This window comes from Muntiacus reevesi, chromosome 4, assembly GCF_963930625.1.
Source record: "Muntiacus reevesi chromosome 4, mMunRee1.1, whole genome shotgun sequence".
Classification (NCBI taxonomy): Eukaryota; Metazoa; Chordata; class Mammalia; order Artiodactyla; family Cervidae; genus Muntiacus; species Muntiacus reevesi.
In genome coordinates, this window is record NC_089252.1 from 107,985,098 (window position 1) to 108,002,979 (window position 17,882).

The window sequence follows — 17,882 nt, forward strand, 5'->3', positions numbered from 1 at the left end:
CTGGTGTAGTTTGCTGGGCCAGGGCCTACTCAGGGGAGGGGCGGGGCAGGCAACCAGCCAGCAGGACAGACCGGAGGGAAACAGGGTCAAGGCGGTCCCTTCCCCCGCGCCTGTTCCTGGCCCTTTCCTCTTTGAGGGGCAGCAGGAAGTGAGGATAAAGGGCTGGGGTGGGAGGCGGGAGCCGGTGGGAGGGATGGGGTTTATCAAGTCGCCGGCGGGCTGCCCAAAGGGCAGGAGCTGGCGCGAGTAGCTTGGCTAGAGACTTACCCCGGGAAGGAGGGAGACCGCCGACCTACTGGGCCGACGGACTCCCACACAGGTGAGCCCAGGGCAGACGACTGGTCTGCGCCCTGGTACATGGCGCTCCCTCTCTCTCCTCCCAGGCGTGTGCGCGGGGAATGGGCTGGCCAAGCAGACCCGGGCCCTTTGGGGAGCTGGGGACCCCGGGGAAGCGGATTTAGGAAGAGGTAAGGAATTCTCGCTTCCATTGTAGCGCCAAGCCTGCCCCCCAGAGGGAGGGGCGTGCAGGGCGAAAAGACAGGATACCCAGCGGAGGCCCAAGGGAACACTTCTGGCTGAGCCGGTTTCCTCTGCCGTTCGGCCAGGAACTTCTGTAAGGGTGGCAGCCTTCTCAGAGTTGAAAGAACCACTTGGGGGTTCCCATAGGGCCCCCAGAGGCTGGACAGAGGGGATAGAAGCTCAAGGACTGGCCCGTCCCAGATGCAAGTCGGGAGCAGGGGGACGCCCTACCCTCAGGGCTCGCTGGGCTTATAGGCTCCCAGCCAGGCAGGCCTAACTGCGACCCAGGAGCTTGTGTTACCAGGACAACCACTGCTTCCACTCAGCCCTGGATGGGCTAAGACGCGGGTGCTAGGCCCCCCCAGCCCCAGACTGGCAAGGGGCGGGGATTCCCTTTTGACCAGGGTCGGGGGAGGGGAGCCCTGAACCGTAAGGGGGCGGGGCAGTACTGTCCCGGGAGACCGCAGACAGGCTGCGGGTCACCGTCCCCCTTTCCATACAAAGGCGGGGTCCCAGCACTGGAGATTACACTCAGGGGTGCAGAGCCAGATTCGCTACTGCCCCCAGCCAAGGCCTCAGGGTCCCACAGCACCTCCTTACGGACGAGTGAGGGAACGCCACACTACTTTCATTCCCTTCCCGACCCTCGTCCTTTACGCTGTCCCTTTAAGTGGCGGGCCGCGTCGCTGAGCAGGGAGGAGTGTACCACTGACCGCAGGTTGAGGGGGTGAACTCTAGGCTGACTTGGCGCTCATGGCTGAGCCTCCGGAAGAAAGTCCCATTTGGAGGCACCTCAGAGTCCCACAACGGTGGCTACATCCCTCGGAAGAGGATCTGCGGTCCTCGGAGCCCAAAGCGCGGTACTGGCACCTCGAAAGTCAGGCACGCCTTCCCTCCCCCGCCGTAAATCCTGCGCAGGGCCCGCCTCCGCGCTGGATTCTTAAAGGGCCGGCGGGCTGGGGTGGGGGGGGCGGAGCCAGGAGAGGCGCTGAGCCGGGGCCGTGCCTAGGAGAGCTGCGGGCCGGGCTGGGACGGAGATGGAGGTGGCCATGGCGCAGGTCCCGGCGGCGCCCTGCGCGAGGTGAGGGAGGGCAGTGCGAGCCGAGCTGCTGTCTCCACGAGCTCTGTTCTGAAGCCCCCCGGGGAGGCGGCCCAGACCGCCCCCCTTGCCGGCAGGGTTCAGCCCCCACGTGCGGGGCGGGGGCGGGGTTCCGGACAAAGGCCAGGTGGAGTGGGCTTTTACCCCCGGCCGCCTGGCCCGCGGGCACGCGCATTCCTGGTAGCTGTAGAGGGAAAGGCCGGTCTGCTGGCGCCACCGTGGGAGATCCACCACCCCTTTGTCCCCGCGGGGCCTCCACCAAGCTGGGAGAGAGTGTCTGCGCTGAGATAAAGTCTGTTAGCCTCACTTTTCTGTTGGGCGGGTGCTAAAAAAGATACCAACTCGGGGCTGAGTTACAGCTTCCTAGCTAGTGCAAGAGCTGTGTCTTGCCTCACCCAAATGCTGTGATTTCTCAGGACCAAGAGTTCTTCACGGGGTAGAGTGGGCCTCGGTTTGGGGCTCTTAGAAACTTTGTCCTGGGTGATACTCAGTCATGAGTGAGCCTCTGGGCAGTGAGTCCATAGCTCAATTCGTCCAGTTTCAGAGGGGTCACAGACCTAACAGCAGTTCCTGCCCAGCCATAGGCTACTTGTCCAGGAAGGAGCCTTGCACTCCTGGCAGTGAGCTACCTGGATGTGTTGCTTGTCCTTCAGTGGCCTGTGGTCTTTCAGACCTGTTAGAGCTAATAATAGAGTCTGAACAATCCTGGGAACGGTGGCCTGCTGCAGCATGGGCTTTGGGAGTGTGGATGGGTTTGGGGTGGATGACCTCCAGGATCCTCTAGACTTACTTGCTGTCTCCCACCTTTTCACCAGTTCCTGAGCTGGTGCCCGGCAGGTGACACTGACTTCCTGCAGCCCCCAGCATGTGGACAGGCCTGGGCCCCGCCGTCACACTGGCCCTGGTGTTGGCGGTGGCATGGGCCACGGAGCTGAAGCCCACAGCACCACCCATCTTCACGGGCCGGCCCTTTGTGGTCGCGTGGGATGTGCCCACACAGGACTGTGGCCCCCGCCACAAGATGCCGTTGGACCCAAAGGACATGAAGGCCTTTGATGTGCAGGCCTCACCTAACGAGGGTTTCGTAAATCAGAACATCACCATCTTCTACCGTGACCGGCTGGGCATGTATCCACACTTCAATTCGGTGGGAAGGTCAGTGCATGGTGGTGTGCCACAGAATGGCAGCCTCTGGGTACACCTGGAGATGCTGAAGGGACACGTGGAACGCTACATTCGTACACAGGAGCCTGCAGGGCTGGCAGTCATCGACTGGGAGGACTGGCGGCCAGTATGGGTGCGCAACTGGCAGGACAAGGATGTGTACCGCCGATTATCACGCCAGTTGGTGGCCAGTCGCCACCCCGATTGGCCACCAGAGCGCGTAGTCAAGGAGGCGCAGTATGAGTTTGAGTTCGCTGCACGGCAGTTCATGCTGGAGACACTGCGATTTGTCAAGGCGTTTCGGCCTCGGCACCTATGGGGCTTCTACCTCTTCCCTGACTGTTACAACCATGATTATGTGCAAAACTGGGAGACCTATACAGGCCGCTGCCCTGACGTTGAGGTCTCCCGAAATGACCAGCTGGCCTGGCTCTGGGCCGAGAGTACGGCCCTGTTCCCCTCTGTCTACCTGGAAGAGACACTGGCTTCCTCCACTCACGGCCGCAACTTCGTCAGCTTCCGTGTCCAGGAGGCTCTTCGCGTGGCTGACGTCCACCATGCCAACCATGCACTCCCAGTCTACGTCTTCACGAGGCCCACCTATAGCCGTGGACTCACAGGGCTTAGCGAGGTATGTGCCTCCCAGGGCCCTGTGTTCTTCCTTGGGAAAGCACCGCACGTTTGGGTTACCAGGGGGCCTCCTGCCCCCAAGTTTACTAACTACTCTACATCCCCTCACCTCATTCTCTCTGTAACCCTATGAGAGGGTGACCTTGTTATCTCCATTTTGTGGGTAAGAAAATTGAGGCCCAGAGATGCTGAGAAATTTGCCCAGAACTTCCCAGGAAATCCAGGCAGAGGAGGCCCTCGGGCCTAGCATTCTGACTTTGTAGTCCATCCTGATAGATGTAGGGCTTCCCTGGTGGCTCAGATGGTAAAAAAAAAATCCACCTGCAAAGCAGGAAATCTGGGTTCAATCCCTGGGTCAGGAAGATCCCCTGGAGAACGGAATGGAAACTCACTCCAGTATTCTGGCCTGGGAAATCCCATGGACAGAGGAGCCTGGCAGGCTACAGTCCATGGGGTTGCAAAGAGTTGGACACGACTGATAGATTCATGCCAGGCTCAGGTGGGCCCTTGGCTTGAGAATCGGAGGCCAAAGTGGGGGGTGGGGGTGGAAATGGCTTAAACATTTAAGGAGAAAGTGAAACAGCTGCTGCCTGGGAAGGGGAGGGCTGGGCTGGAGTCGGGGGTCAGGAAATGGGTACAGGCTAGGGCCTGCCTACCCCATCTGTCCTTCTCACCCTGTGGTCTCATCCGCTTCCCCTACAGATGGATCTCATATCCACCATTGGTGAGAGTGCTGCCCTGGGTGCAGCCGGCGTTATCCTCTGGGGTGACGCAGGGTTCACCACCAGCAACGTAAGTAAGACCCACCCAGCCAACCAGAGCTGAGCCTGCAGGGAGAGGCAGAGTGTTTGCGCTTTTGAATGCAAACCTCAAAGTGCTCCCCTCCTCTGTTTCCCAAGGCAGCTTCTGTCCCAACAGAGAAGACAGGATCCACCCCCACCCCCACCCCTGCCCTTCACCCAGGAAGAGGGAGTGCTGTCTTGACCAGCTGTTGAGTTCCACCCTGCCCCACCTGCCCTGCTGGGTTCCAGTCCCTGCCCGCACCCTCTTCTTAGAAGGAACGGGAACAGTGAGGGCTCAGGCGTACGTGCCTGCGTGTGTCACTCGCTGTTAAAAGAAGGTCCTGTCACCCAGTGTGGACTGAGTTTCCATGTTGGCTGAGGCCTCTGACCCGCCTCCCTGTCCTCTGCCCCCAGGAGACCTGCTGGCGCCTCAAGGATTATCTGACTCGGTCGCTGGTACCCTATGTCGTCAATGTGTCCTGGGCTGCCCAGTACTGCAGCTGGGCCCAGTGCCACGGCCATGGGCGCTGTGTGCGCCGGGACCCCAACGCACACACCTTCCTGCACCTCAGTGCCAGCAGCTTCCGTCTAGTGCCTAGCCATGCACCTGACGAGCCGCGGCTGCGACCAGAGGGGGAGCTCAGTTGGGCCGACCGCAACCACCTGCAGACGCACTTTCGCTGCCAGTGCTACTTAGGCTGGGGCGGTGAGCAATGCCACTGGGACCGCAGGCGGGCAGCCGGGGGTGCCCATGCGGCCCGGGCTGGGTCCCACCTCACTGGCCTGCTGGCAGTGGCAGTCCTGGCCCTCACCTGGACTTCGTAAGGGTCTCTCACCCAGCTGCCAGGCTAGCTGGCCTCTGCCACAAGGGATCTGCCAGGCATGTAGGAGCCCGCAAGGGGTGGACAAACCAGAGTCTGGAGGGGCAGAGCCCTCTGGGATGCCCGGTAGGATGTCCATACCAGCTCCCACCCCCTGTTCTAAGGGGGAGGGGCAGTCCCCTGGAAGGCCCCATCTCTCCCTGCCAGAGAGGAAGAGGGGCACGGCTGGGCCGGGGAGGACCTGACCCTACTCCCCTGCCCCTGGATAGTTTATTATTATTATTTTGGGGTCTCTTTTGTAAATTAAATATAAAACAACTGCTTCTTTGCTTGGACTGTCCGTGCCTGGGCCAGGGCATGTGAGAGCGCTTTCAGGCTCTTCCAAATAAGGTTTGAGCTCAGCGGTGTCTCTGAGACTCTCTGCTGGGGCCTTCTCATCTATAACACACGTGCACTGGGATCTGCAGGCCCGAGCTGCCCGCTTTGGCTGTCCTGCGAGGGCACTGGCCACTGGGAGCGGAGGGACTCCCATTCTCCGCCAATACCAAGGACCTCGCTTTCTCCACGCTGACTGGAAAGCAGTTGGGTCCAGCCTTCTGTGAGGGGCAGGGCCCCTGTGCTGCTCCTACTTGGTGCTGTAGCCCCAGCTGGGCTGGTGCCAGTCTCCTCGCTTCGCCCACCCAGGGAGAAAGTGGGAAACGGATGTTTGATCTTCCCTGGCTGGGCAGGTAGCCAGATCGCTCCTCCCTGCTATTCTCAAAGGCAAGGGCGTCTCCTCCACTCCCTGTTCTCAAGGGCAGTGGACTTCAGCAACACGCACCTCTCCCCGTCTGGGTCAGAGTCTTCCAATGGGTACGGTCAGGGGGAGGCCAGCAGGGCACCGGGATCTGAATCATGAGGCCCACTCCCTGTTCCACTGCAAAGATGTATGATGGGGTGAGCGGGGGGCCTTCTTCAACAGGCCGCCCTGTCCTGGCCACAAGAGAGCATAGCTTGTCCCCAGCTGTCCCAGGGGAGAGGAGGAGTAGCTGGAGCAGTCAGACCTGCTTCACTTCCTCTGCTTCTGTTGTGAGTTACCCTGGGTGGGGCATTGCCCCTCCCTCCAGCCGTGGACCCATACCTGCATTCCTCCCGTCCACACCAGGACTGAGCCCCTGCCCTCAGCTGACACCGACTCTGGGGAGACAGACTCAGGAAACTGCCCCTTGGCAAGAAGGGCACCCCTCCTCAGGAAGTCCTGACGCCACCACTGGGATGCGGGAAGCAGCCTTGAGGAAGGGCTTTCTACACTGAGTTTTGAAAGGGGGGAACGTGATGCTGGGAACAGCACGGGCACAGTCTGGCGGAAGACCGAACACAAAGGAGGATGCAGCATTTGAGGCAGGGGTGTGACTGGGGGTCTGCCAGGCAGCTCTAGAGTGGCAACAGGCCTGATTTGTCTGAGGGCGGTGACTGTCTCACCTATTCAGTGAAGGCCCTGAGCCACACGCGTGCCAGGGCTGGGCGGGTGCGCCCGGGAACCACCCCAAAGACAGCCATCCCCAGGGGCGGTGGTTTAGTCACAGAGTCGTATCCAGCCCTTTTGTGACGCCAGGGACTGCAGCCTGCCAGCCGCTCTGTCCATAGGATTTCCCAGGCAAGAATGTGGGAGTGGGTTGCCGTTTACTTCTCCAGGGGATCTTTCCGACCTGTCTCCTGCAGTGGAAGGTGGGTTCTTTACCTCTGAGCCCGCTGGGAAGCCCATACGTTCAGGGAATCCAGAGAACGCTGCTGGGCCGGATTGTGCCGATTGCAGCCATAGGTTTCAGGGGGTAACGTAGGAGTTACCTCAGTTTCAGGAGGTAGGGTGGAGCCTTGGGGAGAGGGGGTCAGGGGCTACTTTGATGATCTCCTGTCCCCTCAGCCCTTGGGAGTTGTGCCAAGATCTCTAAAACTAATGCTCATCCCTGGGGGACCCTGCGTTCTGAACAGAATCCTCAGCTACCACTGTCGTGGGTAGATCCCATGCTTGGGTCTGGCTGGGGCACTCACAGCCCCCAATACCCGGGACCCTCCTCCCCTTCAGCCCTGCCCCCTTCATCCTAGCCAGCCTAGAGGACCAGTCCAGATGGTAGCCAACTGTGTTCCGTGCCGGGGGGCCGTGAGCTCAGGTTCAGACTGGGCTATAGACCCAGGCAGCGCGTTCCCCTGGACCACGGATGTGATGCTTCCTTCACCCAACTCGGCCAGGCAAGCCTGGGCCCGAGCACCTCGAAGGTCTCAGTTACTAGGGTCTGAATCAGCAAACAAGGGGAATCACAATGGAAAGAACAAGTGTGTCATCACTGATTCCCTTGTGCTGCTACCCATGGTCACACAGGCATGGGGTCTCATGGTCATAGGACAACAGGGTCCCAAACACACCAGGTCCTGGGCACCGGTCCCACGCTTGGATATACCCACTCTCCTGGAGTTTGTGGAGAGGCCCAGATGGTCACTAACGAGCCTCATAAAGGCCCAGTGGCTGAGCCAGCACGTACACAAAGGGTGACCGCGCAGCCCTGACTTCAAACACAGGTCCCTAAAGCAGGGGCGACTTATCCACTCGGCACGGTAGGCACAGGGCCACAGTATTTATACAAGCCTGCAAAAAGTGTTTTAATTTTATCCTTTTTTAATCAGAAGAAAATATTAATATAAAATAATGAATTCAGTCTAGATTATATCTGTCTTTATACCAATGTAGTTGTAATATATATATATATTTTTTTTTTACTTCAAGGTTGTGAGAACTTAGTTCCCTAATCCGAACCCCTGCCCCCTGCATTGGAAGGGCAGAGTCTTAGCCACTGGACCACCAGGGGATTCCCTTAAAATGTTTTTTTTAAGAAAGGGGTCAACAAAAGTGAAAGTGCCTAGTGCCCACAGATGTCATAATTCAGCTCTGTGGGGAAAGCACCCAGACTTCAGTTTTACAGACAAGCCGGCCCAGTGGGTTCTGCCACCCAGACAGCCCCCACGCACTGCCTCCACTCCCGCCCCATCCCAAGTAAACCCACCCGAGTCCTGATACAGACAGTCCAGCCCAGTGCTGACCGGGTGGGCGTGGCCACTTCTGGCCCAGTCCCACCTCCTACCAAGGGCTTTTTTTTCTTTTTTTTTTTTTTGGCTAGGAGCGCAGGGGTGGCTCAGCTGTTTGGCCCAGCCCTCTCACCCACGGCCCGCCCCTCAGCCCGCCCCCAGACTGGGTGGGGTGACCCCCTACAAAAGCTCAGCGTTTCCAGCAGCAGTTTTCTTCCTCCAAGAGTGTCGGTGCGCCTGGGACCAGAGTTAAGGAACAGAATCTTGCTGATGCCTGCACAGGCCCAAACCCAGGGGTCAGGAAGTTTGGAGAATGAGGCCTTTCAGCCCTGAGGTCAGCAGGGACAAGTGGGCAGAGTGGAGGGTGTACAGAAGGGCTGGGTTGACCTTTCCTGCGTCACTGAGCGCCCCCTTCTCCAGTGGCTGGCCAGGATTCCTGGCAGAAGAGACAGGGAAGCCCCTGCCTCCATCCATCTGCCAGCTTGGGGGCTGAGGACCTGGCTCTCAGCCACGCTTCTCTAGACAGATGTCATGGGTTCTATGGCTCTTGGGGAAGTGGGGGTGGGCGAGCTTAAGCCAAGACCAGACTTGGAAGGGAGACAGAGGCTGCCCCAAGAGGCAAGTCGAGTGTGCCCTCTAGTGGCTGTGTTCCCCTCATTGCCTCTCCTTTGCCCTCTGACCACGCTGAGCCCTGCAGGTCCATACTTGCCTGAAGCCAGAGCAGAAGTGGATTAAAGGGACTTGTCCTGCCTGCCCTTAGTAGGGGTCAGAGAGTTCAAGGCCTGCTCTCCACTTTGCCTTCCCTGGCCAGGTTTCCCTACACCTGCCCTGGGCCATGGCAGCCCACTTGCTTCCTGTCTGCACCTTCTTCCTGAACTTGCTCAGCATGACCCAAGGCTCCCGGGACCCTGTGGTACCCAACCAGCCCTTCACCACCATCTGGAACGCTAACACCGAGTGGTGTATGAAGAAACACGGCGTGGACGTGGACATCAGTATCTTTGATGTGGTGACCAACCCGGGGCAGACCTTCCGCGGCCCTAACATGACCATTTTCTACAGCTCCCAGCTGGGTACCTACCCTTACTATACATCCGCTGGGGAGCCTGTGTTTGGTGGCCTGCCCCAGAATGCCAGCCTGAATGCCCATCTGGCCCACACATTCCAGGACATCCTAGCTGCCATACCTGAGTCTCACTTCTCAGGGCTGGCAGTCATTGACTGGGAGGCATGGCGCCCGCGCTGGGCCTTCAACTGGGACACCAAGGATATTTACCGGCAGCGCTCACGGGCACTGGTACAGAAGCAGCACCCAGACTGGCCAGCTCCTCGGGTGGAGGCTGCAGCTCAGGACCAGTTCGAGGGGGCTGCAGAGGAGTGGATGGCAGGCACCCTCAAGCTGGGACAAGCACTGCGGCCTCAGGGCCTCTGGGGCTTCTATAACTTCCCTGAGTGCTACAACTATGACTTTAAAAGTCCCAACTATACCGGCCAGTGTCCACAAAACATCCGTGCCCAGAATGACCAGCTCGGGTGGCTGTGGAGCCAGAGCCGTGCCCTCTACCCCAGCATCTACCTGCCCGCAGCACTGGAGGTCACGAAGAAGGCACAGATGTACGTGCAGCACCGTGTGGCTGAGGCATTCCGTGTGGCGGCGGGTGCTGCGGACCCCGAGCTGCTGGTGCTGCCCTACACGCAGATCTTCTACGACATGACTGACCACTTTCTGCCCCCGGTGAGTCTCCTGCAACCCTGCCCACCCGTGACTTGCCTCGCCAGGCCTTGGTCCAGCACCTGAGGTCGCACAGCCCTGGGGCACTTTAGCCTCGGGGCACCTTCATCCATTCCCTTTCATATTCTTTGAGCACCTCCTGTGTGCCAAGTTCTGTGCTAGCCACAGACAATTCAACATTCTTCAGAAAGAAATTGTCCCTGCCTGCATGGCACTCACAGGCTAGAAGGAGGGCAGGCTTGCCTCTGGCCACCAAGGTCAGAGCAGCCCCCAGTGGGGGAGATGAATTATTTGTCCCATCCAATAGTGATTCAGCAGCCTGCTATGGGAAGCCAGGGAGGCCCCCTCAGAGCTATTCTGTCCTTTTCCCAGGAGGAGCTGGAACACACCCTGGGGGAGAGTGCAGCCCAGGGGGCAGCGGGAGTGGTGCTCTGGGTGAGCTGGGCGAACACAAGAACCAAGGTGAGCTCAGGCCCAGGATGGGGGTGAGAGTGGGGGCAGGGGTGGGGCTGCCAGGCTGACAGGTGAGACCCCAGCCCACCTTTTACTCCTGCAGCCTTGGCTGGCCAGAAGGCAAATGCTTCAGTGTCCTAGGTGGACCCATGCATGGCCATGGTGTCCCTGATGCTCCCCTTCCCACCTAGGAATCATGCCAGGCCATCAAGAAGTATGTGGACATGGTGCTGGGACCCTCCATCCTGAATGTGACCAGCGGGGCTCATCTGTGCAGTCAGGTCCTATGCTCTGGCCATGGCCGTTGTGCCCGGCGCCCCAGTTACCCCAAGGCCCGCCTCATCCTCAACTCCACCGGTTTTTCCATCAAGCCCACGCCTGGTGGTGGGCCCGTGACCCTACGAGGGGCCCTCTCACTCGAGGATCGGTTGCGGATGGCGGTGGAGTTCGAATGTCGCTGCTATCGAGGGTGGCAGGGGAAACGGTGTGAGAAGTGGGGCATGCGGTGACTGGCACAGGCACACACTGGGTACCTGATGCAGTCTGGGCCTGGCTAGGGCTTTCCCAAGTCCAGGCAGGCACGGGAGTCATGGCTACAGTCAGAAGTCCATTCAGCCAGTGTCATGAGCATACACCAGTGCGTGCACACCTGCTTACAGACCAATATAGCTGCATAAGGAGTTAGAGCCCTGGGCATCCACCCGACAGGGTCAAAAATACTTCCTCCGGAGACACTGAGTCAGTCTTCAAACACAAGCAGCCACAAGCACTGACATTCGGGACTGCCCTGGCCATCCAGAGGTTAAGGCGTGGAGCTTCCACTGCAGGGGGCACGGTTTGATCCATGGGCGGAGACTAAGATCACGCATGTTTCGTGGTGCGGTTAAACAAATAACAAATAAATAAACTGACATTCACTGGGCGTTACTCTTTCCAAGTCCTGTGCTAAGCATTTTAAGTAGACTAAGTTAACTGTGCAATCCTAACACGACGCTGTGAGGAAACTGAGGCACGCCCAGGGAGGGTAAGCACTCTCCCCAAGGTTGCACAGCCAGAAAACAGAGCAGCTGAGATTCAAACCCGGGCTGCCTGACCAGAGGTACAACCTTTTGGCTCCAACTGATAAGTCGATAGTAACCAGCTCTGCACTGCACTCTCAATCCGTTCAGAGGTAGCAGCCTAGCAAATAAAACAGGATTCTAACTTCAAAAGCTGTTTGTTGAGGGCCTAAAACGTCCAGGCGCTGGTACCCAGAGGGTGCTGGAAAAGTTCTTTTCTCTCACTCTGATGTGTGTCCGAGGGCGGCTGCTTCCCAGTGTGGGGCCCAAGTCTGAAGTAGAAGCTCCGCCTGGTCGTTTTCACGCCGCGCAGGAGGGATAGCGTGAGCCCAGACAAAGCTAAACTTTGGGCGAGCCCTATCTGAGGCTGGGGCAGGGCGAGGACGGAAGCCCAGCCAACCCGAGATGGAGCCAGGGTCACTGGGAGCGAGGCTACGATAAACCAGGGTGGGAGGGACAGAGCTAGAGACCGGGTAGAGACCAGCCTGCGTCAGGTCGGTGTTACGACCCGCCGGGTCGGGGGCGGGGCCTAGGCGGAGGTACCGGGCGGCCGGGGCGGGCCTGACCGCCCGGAAGACCCTGTTCTAGGCGGTGTGCCGCGGACCGGGACAGCTGCAGTTCGTCCGCCGCAGCGCTAGGGGGCGAGCGCTGGGAGCCGGAGGGGTCCGAGCCAGAGACAGCGAGATACCGATCCAGGAGAAGCGAGGACGCGGAGCATCCCGGAGCCCGGTATAACATGTCAGTACTACTCCGTCCCCACGCGCGGCGTTCGTCTCACTGTCCCCCCCGCTCTCCCCGTCCGCTCCGCGCGGACAGTTCTCAAGTGACTAAGCCGCCCCGCACGCCCTCCCTGCGTCTTTCGTTCCCTCCCAAAGCATGCTGAGCCACACCCGCCCAGAGTCTAGCTTCCGAAGCCCCCACCCCCAGACTCCACGGTTTGTCACCCACTGGGAGGAAGGGGGAAATCGAGGCAGGAGAGACTGCCGCCTCTCTCGGTGGACCCGGGAGCCCCGCCTCACAGTGGGTGGGGTCGGCATAGAAGGGGTTAAGTCTGTGAGGGAAGTCTGGGGTTCCAGGCCCAGGGGGCGGATCCTGGGGCTTCCTCCCTCCTGGTCCAGGGGTGCAGCTGCTGCGGAGGTGGCTGATGCAGGTGAGAGGCTTATAACCCTCTGTGAGGGAAGGGGTGTGAGGGAAGGGGGCTGCCTGTTACTGACCGGTGTGAAATTGGCCTCAAGCTCACGGGGTCTTCCTGGGGAGGTGGGGATGGGGAGAGAATCAGCGCATCCTCTCTGAAGCAGATGAGTAGAAAGATGGGGCCCAGAGGCCACCTGTCGCTAGAAATCCCCCAGCATAGACCCTCCTGCCAGCAGAGCCTGAGGTGGGATGGGCAAGCAATGGAGTTTGGGGGCAGGAGGTTTGAGCCCCCAACCTGCTAGCCGTTAGACACCCCTGTGTGTGTAGGAAGGAAGCTGTGGTTCTTATCTAGAGTGGCTACGAAACAGACCAGTGAGGAACCAGGCCTGCAGGAGCCACGTTGCTGTATGAGCCAGGCCCCTTCTGAGGGGCAGTTGGGTCCCCACGCAATCAAAGTGTCCCAAGCTGGGCCGTTTTGGGGAGGGAGCCATGGATTCTGTCTTCTAGGCAGGGAAGGCAGTCCAGGGAGGTGAAATTTGAGCCTGATGGGTGGGTGAATGGCAACCCAGGATCTTAAGTGGCCGGCATGGCCCAGATGTTCAAAAAGGCTAGGACTTGGAGTAGGGAATAGGGAGAGGAGAGTTCCTGGGGTAGCTGGGGTTAAAGCAGGGGGTTGTGGCGTCTGGTTTGCATGTTCTGTCTGATGGCCAGCCACCTGCAGTGGTGTAGGGCGGAATCTACTGTCCTAGGGAGGACAAAGTGGTAGCCAGAGCAGACTGGGGCCAGGCCTCTTGAGTTCTTGGGGCCGGCCCTAGCCTTTAGCCCTCAGCCCCCGTCCAGTATAAGGCAGAGCACCCTGGACCCACCCCCTCTGCTCTTCATTTGAGTCGGCGCCCCCAAGTATAAGGGATGGGATCCCCCAGGTCACCTGGGCCATCAGATGAGATCCAGGATGCATGGCCCTCCCTAGCACTCTGTCAGGCACTCCCTGCCCCAACCCCGTCTTCCTTCCGGCACAGCCCAGCATGGCTGTTATCCACAGGAGCAGCAACCTTGTGTTCTGAGGAGACCCCACTACCTGGAGACTGTGGCCTTAATCCCCTGCCTGGCCCTGAGCCATCTGTACCCCAGCAGGAGATGACCCTGGCTCCTAGCCTGATTCAGCTGGGCCTGGATCCTACATGTAGGCGAGAACTGACTCTGAGCCCTGACCGAGGCATGCTCATCCATAGCCTAGACCCTGTGCACCAGGTGGGGCCGATCCTGAGTACCCACCCAGCCCAACTGACTCTGGATTCTGCATGCCAGCCAGAGGTGACCCTGAGATCCAACCTGGCCAAGCTGACCCTGGATACTGCACACCAGCCAGAGCTGACCCTGAGCCCCAGGCTAGCTGAGCTGACCCTGGTTTCCGCATGCCATCCAGAGATGACCCTCAGTTCTGGCTCAGCTCAGCTGATCCTGGATCCTGCACGCCAGCCAGAGGAGACCCCAGTCCCCAACCTGGTTGAGCTGACCCTGGAGCCTGTGCACTGCCGACCCGAGCTCCTGGATGCCTGTGCCGACCTCATCAACGAGCAGTGGCCCCGCAGCCGCGCCTCCCGCCTCCACTCCTTGGGCCAGTCCTCAGATGCCTTTCCTCTCTGCTTGATGCTGCTAAGCCCCCGACCCACATCAGAGGCAGCGCCCATTGTGGTGGGCCATGCCCGCCTGTCCCGGGTGCTGGACCGGCCCCAGAGCCTGCTAGTGGAGACCGTGGTGGTGGCCCGGGCACTGAGGGGCCGTGGCTTTGGCCGCCGTCTCATGGAGGGCCTTGAAGCCTTTGCTCGGGCCCGGGGCTTCCACCGGCTACACCTCACCACCCATGATCAGCTGCACTTTTATGCCCATCTGGGCTACCGGCTGGGTGAGCCAGTGCAGGGCCTGGTCTTCACCAGCCGGCGACTGCCTGCCACCCTGCTCAATGCCTTCCCCAGGACCCCCTTTCCCCGCTCACCCTGCAAGGCCCCTAGCCTGACTGCCCAAGCTGCCCCAAAAGTCCCCAAGGGCTCATCATTGCTGCCACCCCCTCCCCTGCCTGAACCCCCGATCACCTTACCCCCACCTCCAGCAGGGCCCCCTCCACAAAGCCCCCTGGAGACACAATACCAAGACCTGAGAGGACGCCCCATATTCTGGATGGAGAAAGACATCTGAGGCTATTCCCAGGGCAAGACGCTGTCTTTCTGGATCAGTGACTGCCCAGGACAGTAGCAGCTTCAGCCCACTGGCCATCCCTCAGCTTCTAGCCCCTGAGGGCGGCTTCAACTGAGGCCTGTTTCCTGAGTGCCAATGGAGATGGGACCATGGCTGTGGCTCAGAGCTCTCAGTGTGGCTGAATAAAGGCTTCTACTGGGTGTGTCTGTGACAGTGTATTTGTTGACCCCCACCCTCATCTCCCAGTCATTTCTTAGGTCCGCTATCCCTGCAGGAGCCCCCAGATGCACCTTGGCCTCAGGGCCATGGATGGAGGGAAAGCCCTTTGCTCCTCTCATTCTGCCTGCCTCAGGCGTCAAGGTGTTTCTTTCTTTCCACCTTCACTCATCACCATTCCCTGAGCACCTCCTGTGTGACAGGCCCTGGGTTGGGCACAGGCAGGGAGGAACGAGACAGATATGGTCTCAACTCAAGGGACAGGGCAGGCGTATAGTGACAGGGCCTATGCTGGGACAGTGGGAGCTCAAATGTCCTCCCTCCACTTGCGCCAGAAGATGATATCATAGCAGAGACCTGAGTGCTGAGTAGGAATTAAGTCAGGCAGAGTGGAGGTTGAGTGTTCTTGGGGCAAGAAACATAATGGGCAGAGGAAAAAAGGGGACCTGTGAGAGCTGAGGGTGGGAGAGGTGTCAGAGGGCACAGTGGTGCCATGGTAGAGATGGACAACACCGGAAGGGAAATGGCCAGGCCAGCTTGGGCTGGGGTTGCTCTGAGAGGTCTACAAGACCCCTTAGGAACCATGCTTTGCTCACCTCCCTTCCTTGTGAGGAGGAGCTGGAGGAGTCTTCCCAGCTTGATCTGCTGTGGGGAAGGAGTGGCCATGGCCATGGACTCTTAAGCTCACACCCCCTCTCTCCTGCAGGTTTCCATCCCTGGGGCATGACCATGCAGCTAGGCCTGGCCCTGGTGCTAGGGGTGACCCTGTGCTTGGGGTGTGGCCGATCCTTGCTGCGGGCCCCTGCACGCCCCTTCTCGGTGCTGTGGAACGTGCCTTCAGCACGCTGTAAGAACCGCTTTGGCGTGCCCCTGCCACTTGAGGCCCTGGGCATCTCAGCCAACCGTGGCCAGCATTTCCACGGCCAGAATGTCACCATCTTCTACAAGAACCGGCTCGGCTTCTACCCCTACCTTGGGCCAAGGGGCACAGCTCACAATGGGGGCATCCCACAGGCTGTGCCTCTGGACCGCCACCTGGCACGGGCTGCCTATCAGATCCGCCGCAGCCTGTGGCCGGGCTTCGCTGGCCTAGCAGTCCTGGACTGGGAAGAATGGTGTCCACTCTGGGCCGGGAACTGGGGCCGCCGCCGCGTCTATCGGGCTGCCTCCTGGGCTTGGGCACAATGGGTATTCCCCAACCTGGATCCCCAGGAGCAGCTCCATAAGGCCCGCGTTGGCTTCGAAGAGGCAGCCCGAGCACTGATGGAGGACACGCTGTGGCTCGGCCGGGCGCTGCAGCCCCACGGGCTTTGGGGCTTCTATCGCTTCCCAGCCTGTGGCAATGGCTGGCATGGTACGGCCTCCAATTACACGGGCCACTGCCATGCTGCTGCCCTGGCCCGCAACACCCAGCTGCGTTGGCTCTGGGCCGCCTCCAGCGCCCTCTTCCCCAGCATATACCTCCCACCCAGGCTACCACCTGCTCACCACCAGGCATTTGTCCGATACCGCCTGGAGGAGGCCTTCCGTGTCGCTGTCGCTGGGCACCCACATCCCCTGCCTGTCCTGGCCTATGCCCGCCTCACACACCGGAGCTCTGGGAGGTTCCTGTCCCAGGTGAGTGAAAGCTGAAATCTAGGGGTCTGATGGGGAGGCATGACATTCTCTGAGTGGAGGGCCTGAGAAGCCACTCAAAGAGGCTCAGGGCCAAGGGGTCCTCCTCTAGAGGTGGAATCAGATCATGCAGTGAGCCATGAAAGTTCTTGAAGGTAGAGTTAAGGACAGAAGGAGCTGGGCATTCCTGCCCTGGCTTAGCAGCTCTCTGCCCCCAGGACGAACTTGTGCAGACTATTGGTGTGAGCGCGGCACTGGGGGCAGCCGGCGTGGTGCTCTGGGGGGACCTGAGCTTCTCCAGTTCTGAGGTGATCACTGCCCCCCTCCAGTCTGCCACACAGCCCATGCTGGGGTCCCAGAGACGGGAAAAGACCATGGCAGAGCCATGAGACAGGAGCATTGATATGTCCCTCCCTTCTCCTCAGGAGAAGTGCTGGCATCTCCATGACTACCTACTGGGCACCCTGGGTCCCTATGTGATCAACGTGACCAGGGCAGCCGTGGCCTGCAGTCACCAGCGGTGCCATGGCCATGGCCGTTGTGCTTGGCAAAACCCAGGACAACTAGAAGTCTTCCTGCATCTGCAGCCAGATGGCAGCCCTGGAGCTTGGGAGTCCTTCAGCTGCCGCTGTTACCAGGGCTGGGCTGGCCCTACTTGCCAGGAGCCCAGGCCTGAGCTTGGGCCTAAAGAAGCAACATAAAGCCAGGAGTCACCTGCCCCTGACTGTCTTGTTCCTGCTGTCATTTTTCCAGTCCTGGAGGGAGGACTCTGTCCCCCCTCTTGTTCTATGTAGCTTATTGTCACTTCTCCCATGCATATACTCCACTTCCCATAGCACCCCTGGGGAGTGGAAGAGGCCAGAAGAAACACACCATTTTAAAACCAGAGGCCCTCTGATCCCTCCTGACATGAAAGCAATATGCCAAAAGGTTAAGGTTGCCAGCTCAGGGCTCTGTTCTACACCTCACTGAGTCTGCACAGAGGTCACAGGAGACCGGTCCAGGGGCAGGGGGTGGGGCCCCCAAGGAGATCCTGGATAACATCTGTTAAGTGCTAAGCTGTTGTCTCTACTCTGCTTTCATCATAAAGTTACTTTTTCTCTCACTGCATGATGTTTGGCTGGTCCCGAGTTATTCCAAACCCACCACCCTTCCCGTGGTGAGCGTCCTGCTGCAAAATGCAGAGATGCGGGTCCTGCGTGGTGGACAGCAGCGTGCGGGCAGCTTCAGAGTTAATGACTACACGTGCTGGGGGGAGGGCGCAGGGCATTGTGGGTGCATAGTTCAGCTGGGGCGCCGTGGGCTTATGGGCCCCCCGGAGTAGACTACAATTCCCGAGGTGCTCTGCGCCCAGCCCAGCGCCGGTAATCTGCGCACGCAGCACCTTGGGAATAGAAGTTTCGG

The 17,882-nt window shown here is 59.7% G+C and overlaps 4 protein-coding genes across 11 annotated transcripts in view; 3 read left to right on the forward strand and 1 right to left on the reverse strand.

Moving 5' to 3' along the window:
* The window catches only part of CYB561D2 (cytochrome b561 family member D2), a 28,128-nt gene extending 26,773 nt beyond the window's left edge, over window positions 1-1,355 (reverse strand). The window contains exon 1 of the mRNA XM_065933640.1: window positions 1,233-1,355. The gene's annotated coding sequence lies outside the window, so the exon portion shown is untranslated. The remainder of the gene's footprint in view (window positions 1-1,232) is intronic.
* Window positions 185-5,335, forward strand: HYAL2 (hyaluronidase 2). Of its 3 annotated transcripts, none has more exons than XM_065933629.1 (4): window positions 185-319; window positions 2,434-3,413; window positions 4,115-4,204; window positions 4,609-5,335. In XM_065933629.1, the coding sequence occupies exons 2-4, from the start codon at window positions 2,484-2,486 to the stop codon at window positions 5,017-5,019; spliced, it is 1,431 nt and encodes a 476-aa protein (XP_065789701.1). In that variant the 5' UTR covers window positions 185-319; window positions 2,434-2,483; the 3' UTR covers window positions 5,020-5,335. The 3 variants fall into 3 exon arrangements, with proteins under 3 accessions (XP_065789701.1, XP_065789703.1, XP_065789702.1); XM_065933631.1 differs by lacking the exon at window positions 185-319 and adding an exon at window positions 1,243-1,379; XM_065933630.1 differs by lacking the exon at window positions 185-319 and adding an exon at window positions 1,474-1,600.
* A 2,899-nt stretch (window positions 5,336-8,234) lies between these two features.
* Window positions 8,235-14,798, forward strand: LOC136166796 (hyaluronidase-1). Of its 3 annotated transcripts, XM_065933622.1 has the most exons (5): window positions 8,235-8,409; window positions 8,887-9,810; window positions 10,180-10,269; window positions 11,907-12,047; window positions 13,761-14,798. In XM_065933622.1, exons 1-5 carry the CDS (start codon window positions 8,389-8,391, stop codon window positions 14,646-14,648), a joined length of 2,064 nt encoding a protein of 687 aa, XP_065789694.1. In that variant the 5' UTR covers window positions 8,235-8,388; the 3' UTR covers window positions 14,649-14,798. The 3 variants fall into 3 exon arrangements, with proteins under 3 accessions (XP_065789694.1, XP_065789695.1, XP_065789696.1); XM_065933623.1 differs by lacking the exons at window positions 11,907-12,047; window positions 13,761-14,798 and adding an exon at window positions 10,452-11,177 and having other exon boundaries at window positions 8,253-8,409; XM_065933624.1 differs by lacking the exons at window positions 8,235-8,409; window positions 8,887-9,810; window positions 10,180-10,269 and having other exon boundaries at window positions 11,921-12,056; window positions 13,495-14,658.
* HYAL3 (hyaluronidase 3) lies at window positions 11,994-17,582 on the forward strand. 4 transcript variants are annotated; one of them, XM_065933628.1, is made up of 4 exons: window positions 11,994-12,056; window positions 15,571-16,481; window positions 16,697-16,786; window positions 16,904-17,582. In XM_065933628.1, exons 2-4 carry the CDS (start codon window positions 15,588-15,590, stop codon window positions 17,177-17,179), a joined length of 1,260 nt encoding a protein of 419 aa, XP_065789700.1. In that variant the 5' UTR covers window positions 11,994-12,056; window positions 15,571-15,587; the 3' UTR covers window positions 17,180-17,582. The 4 variants fall into 4 exon arrangements, with proteins under 4 accessions (XP_065789700.1, XP_065789697.1, XP_065789698.1 ...); XM_065933625.1 differs by lacking the exon at window positions 11,994-12,056 and adding an exon at window positions 12,074-12,468; XM_065933627.1 differs by lacking the exon at window positions 11,994-12,056 and adding an exon at window positions 14,895-15,008.
* Window positions 17,583-17,882: the final 300 nt, after the last annotated feature.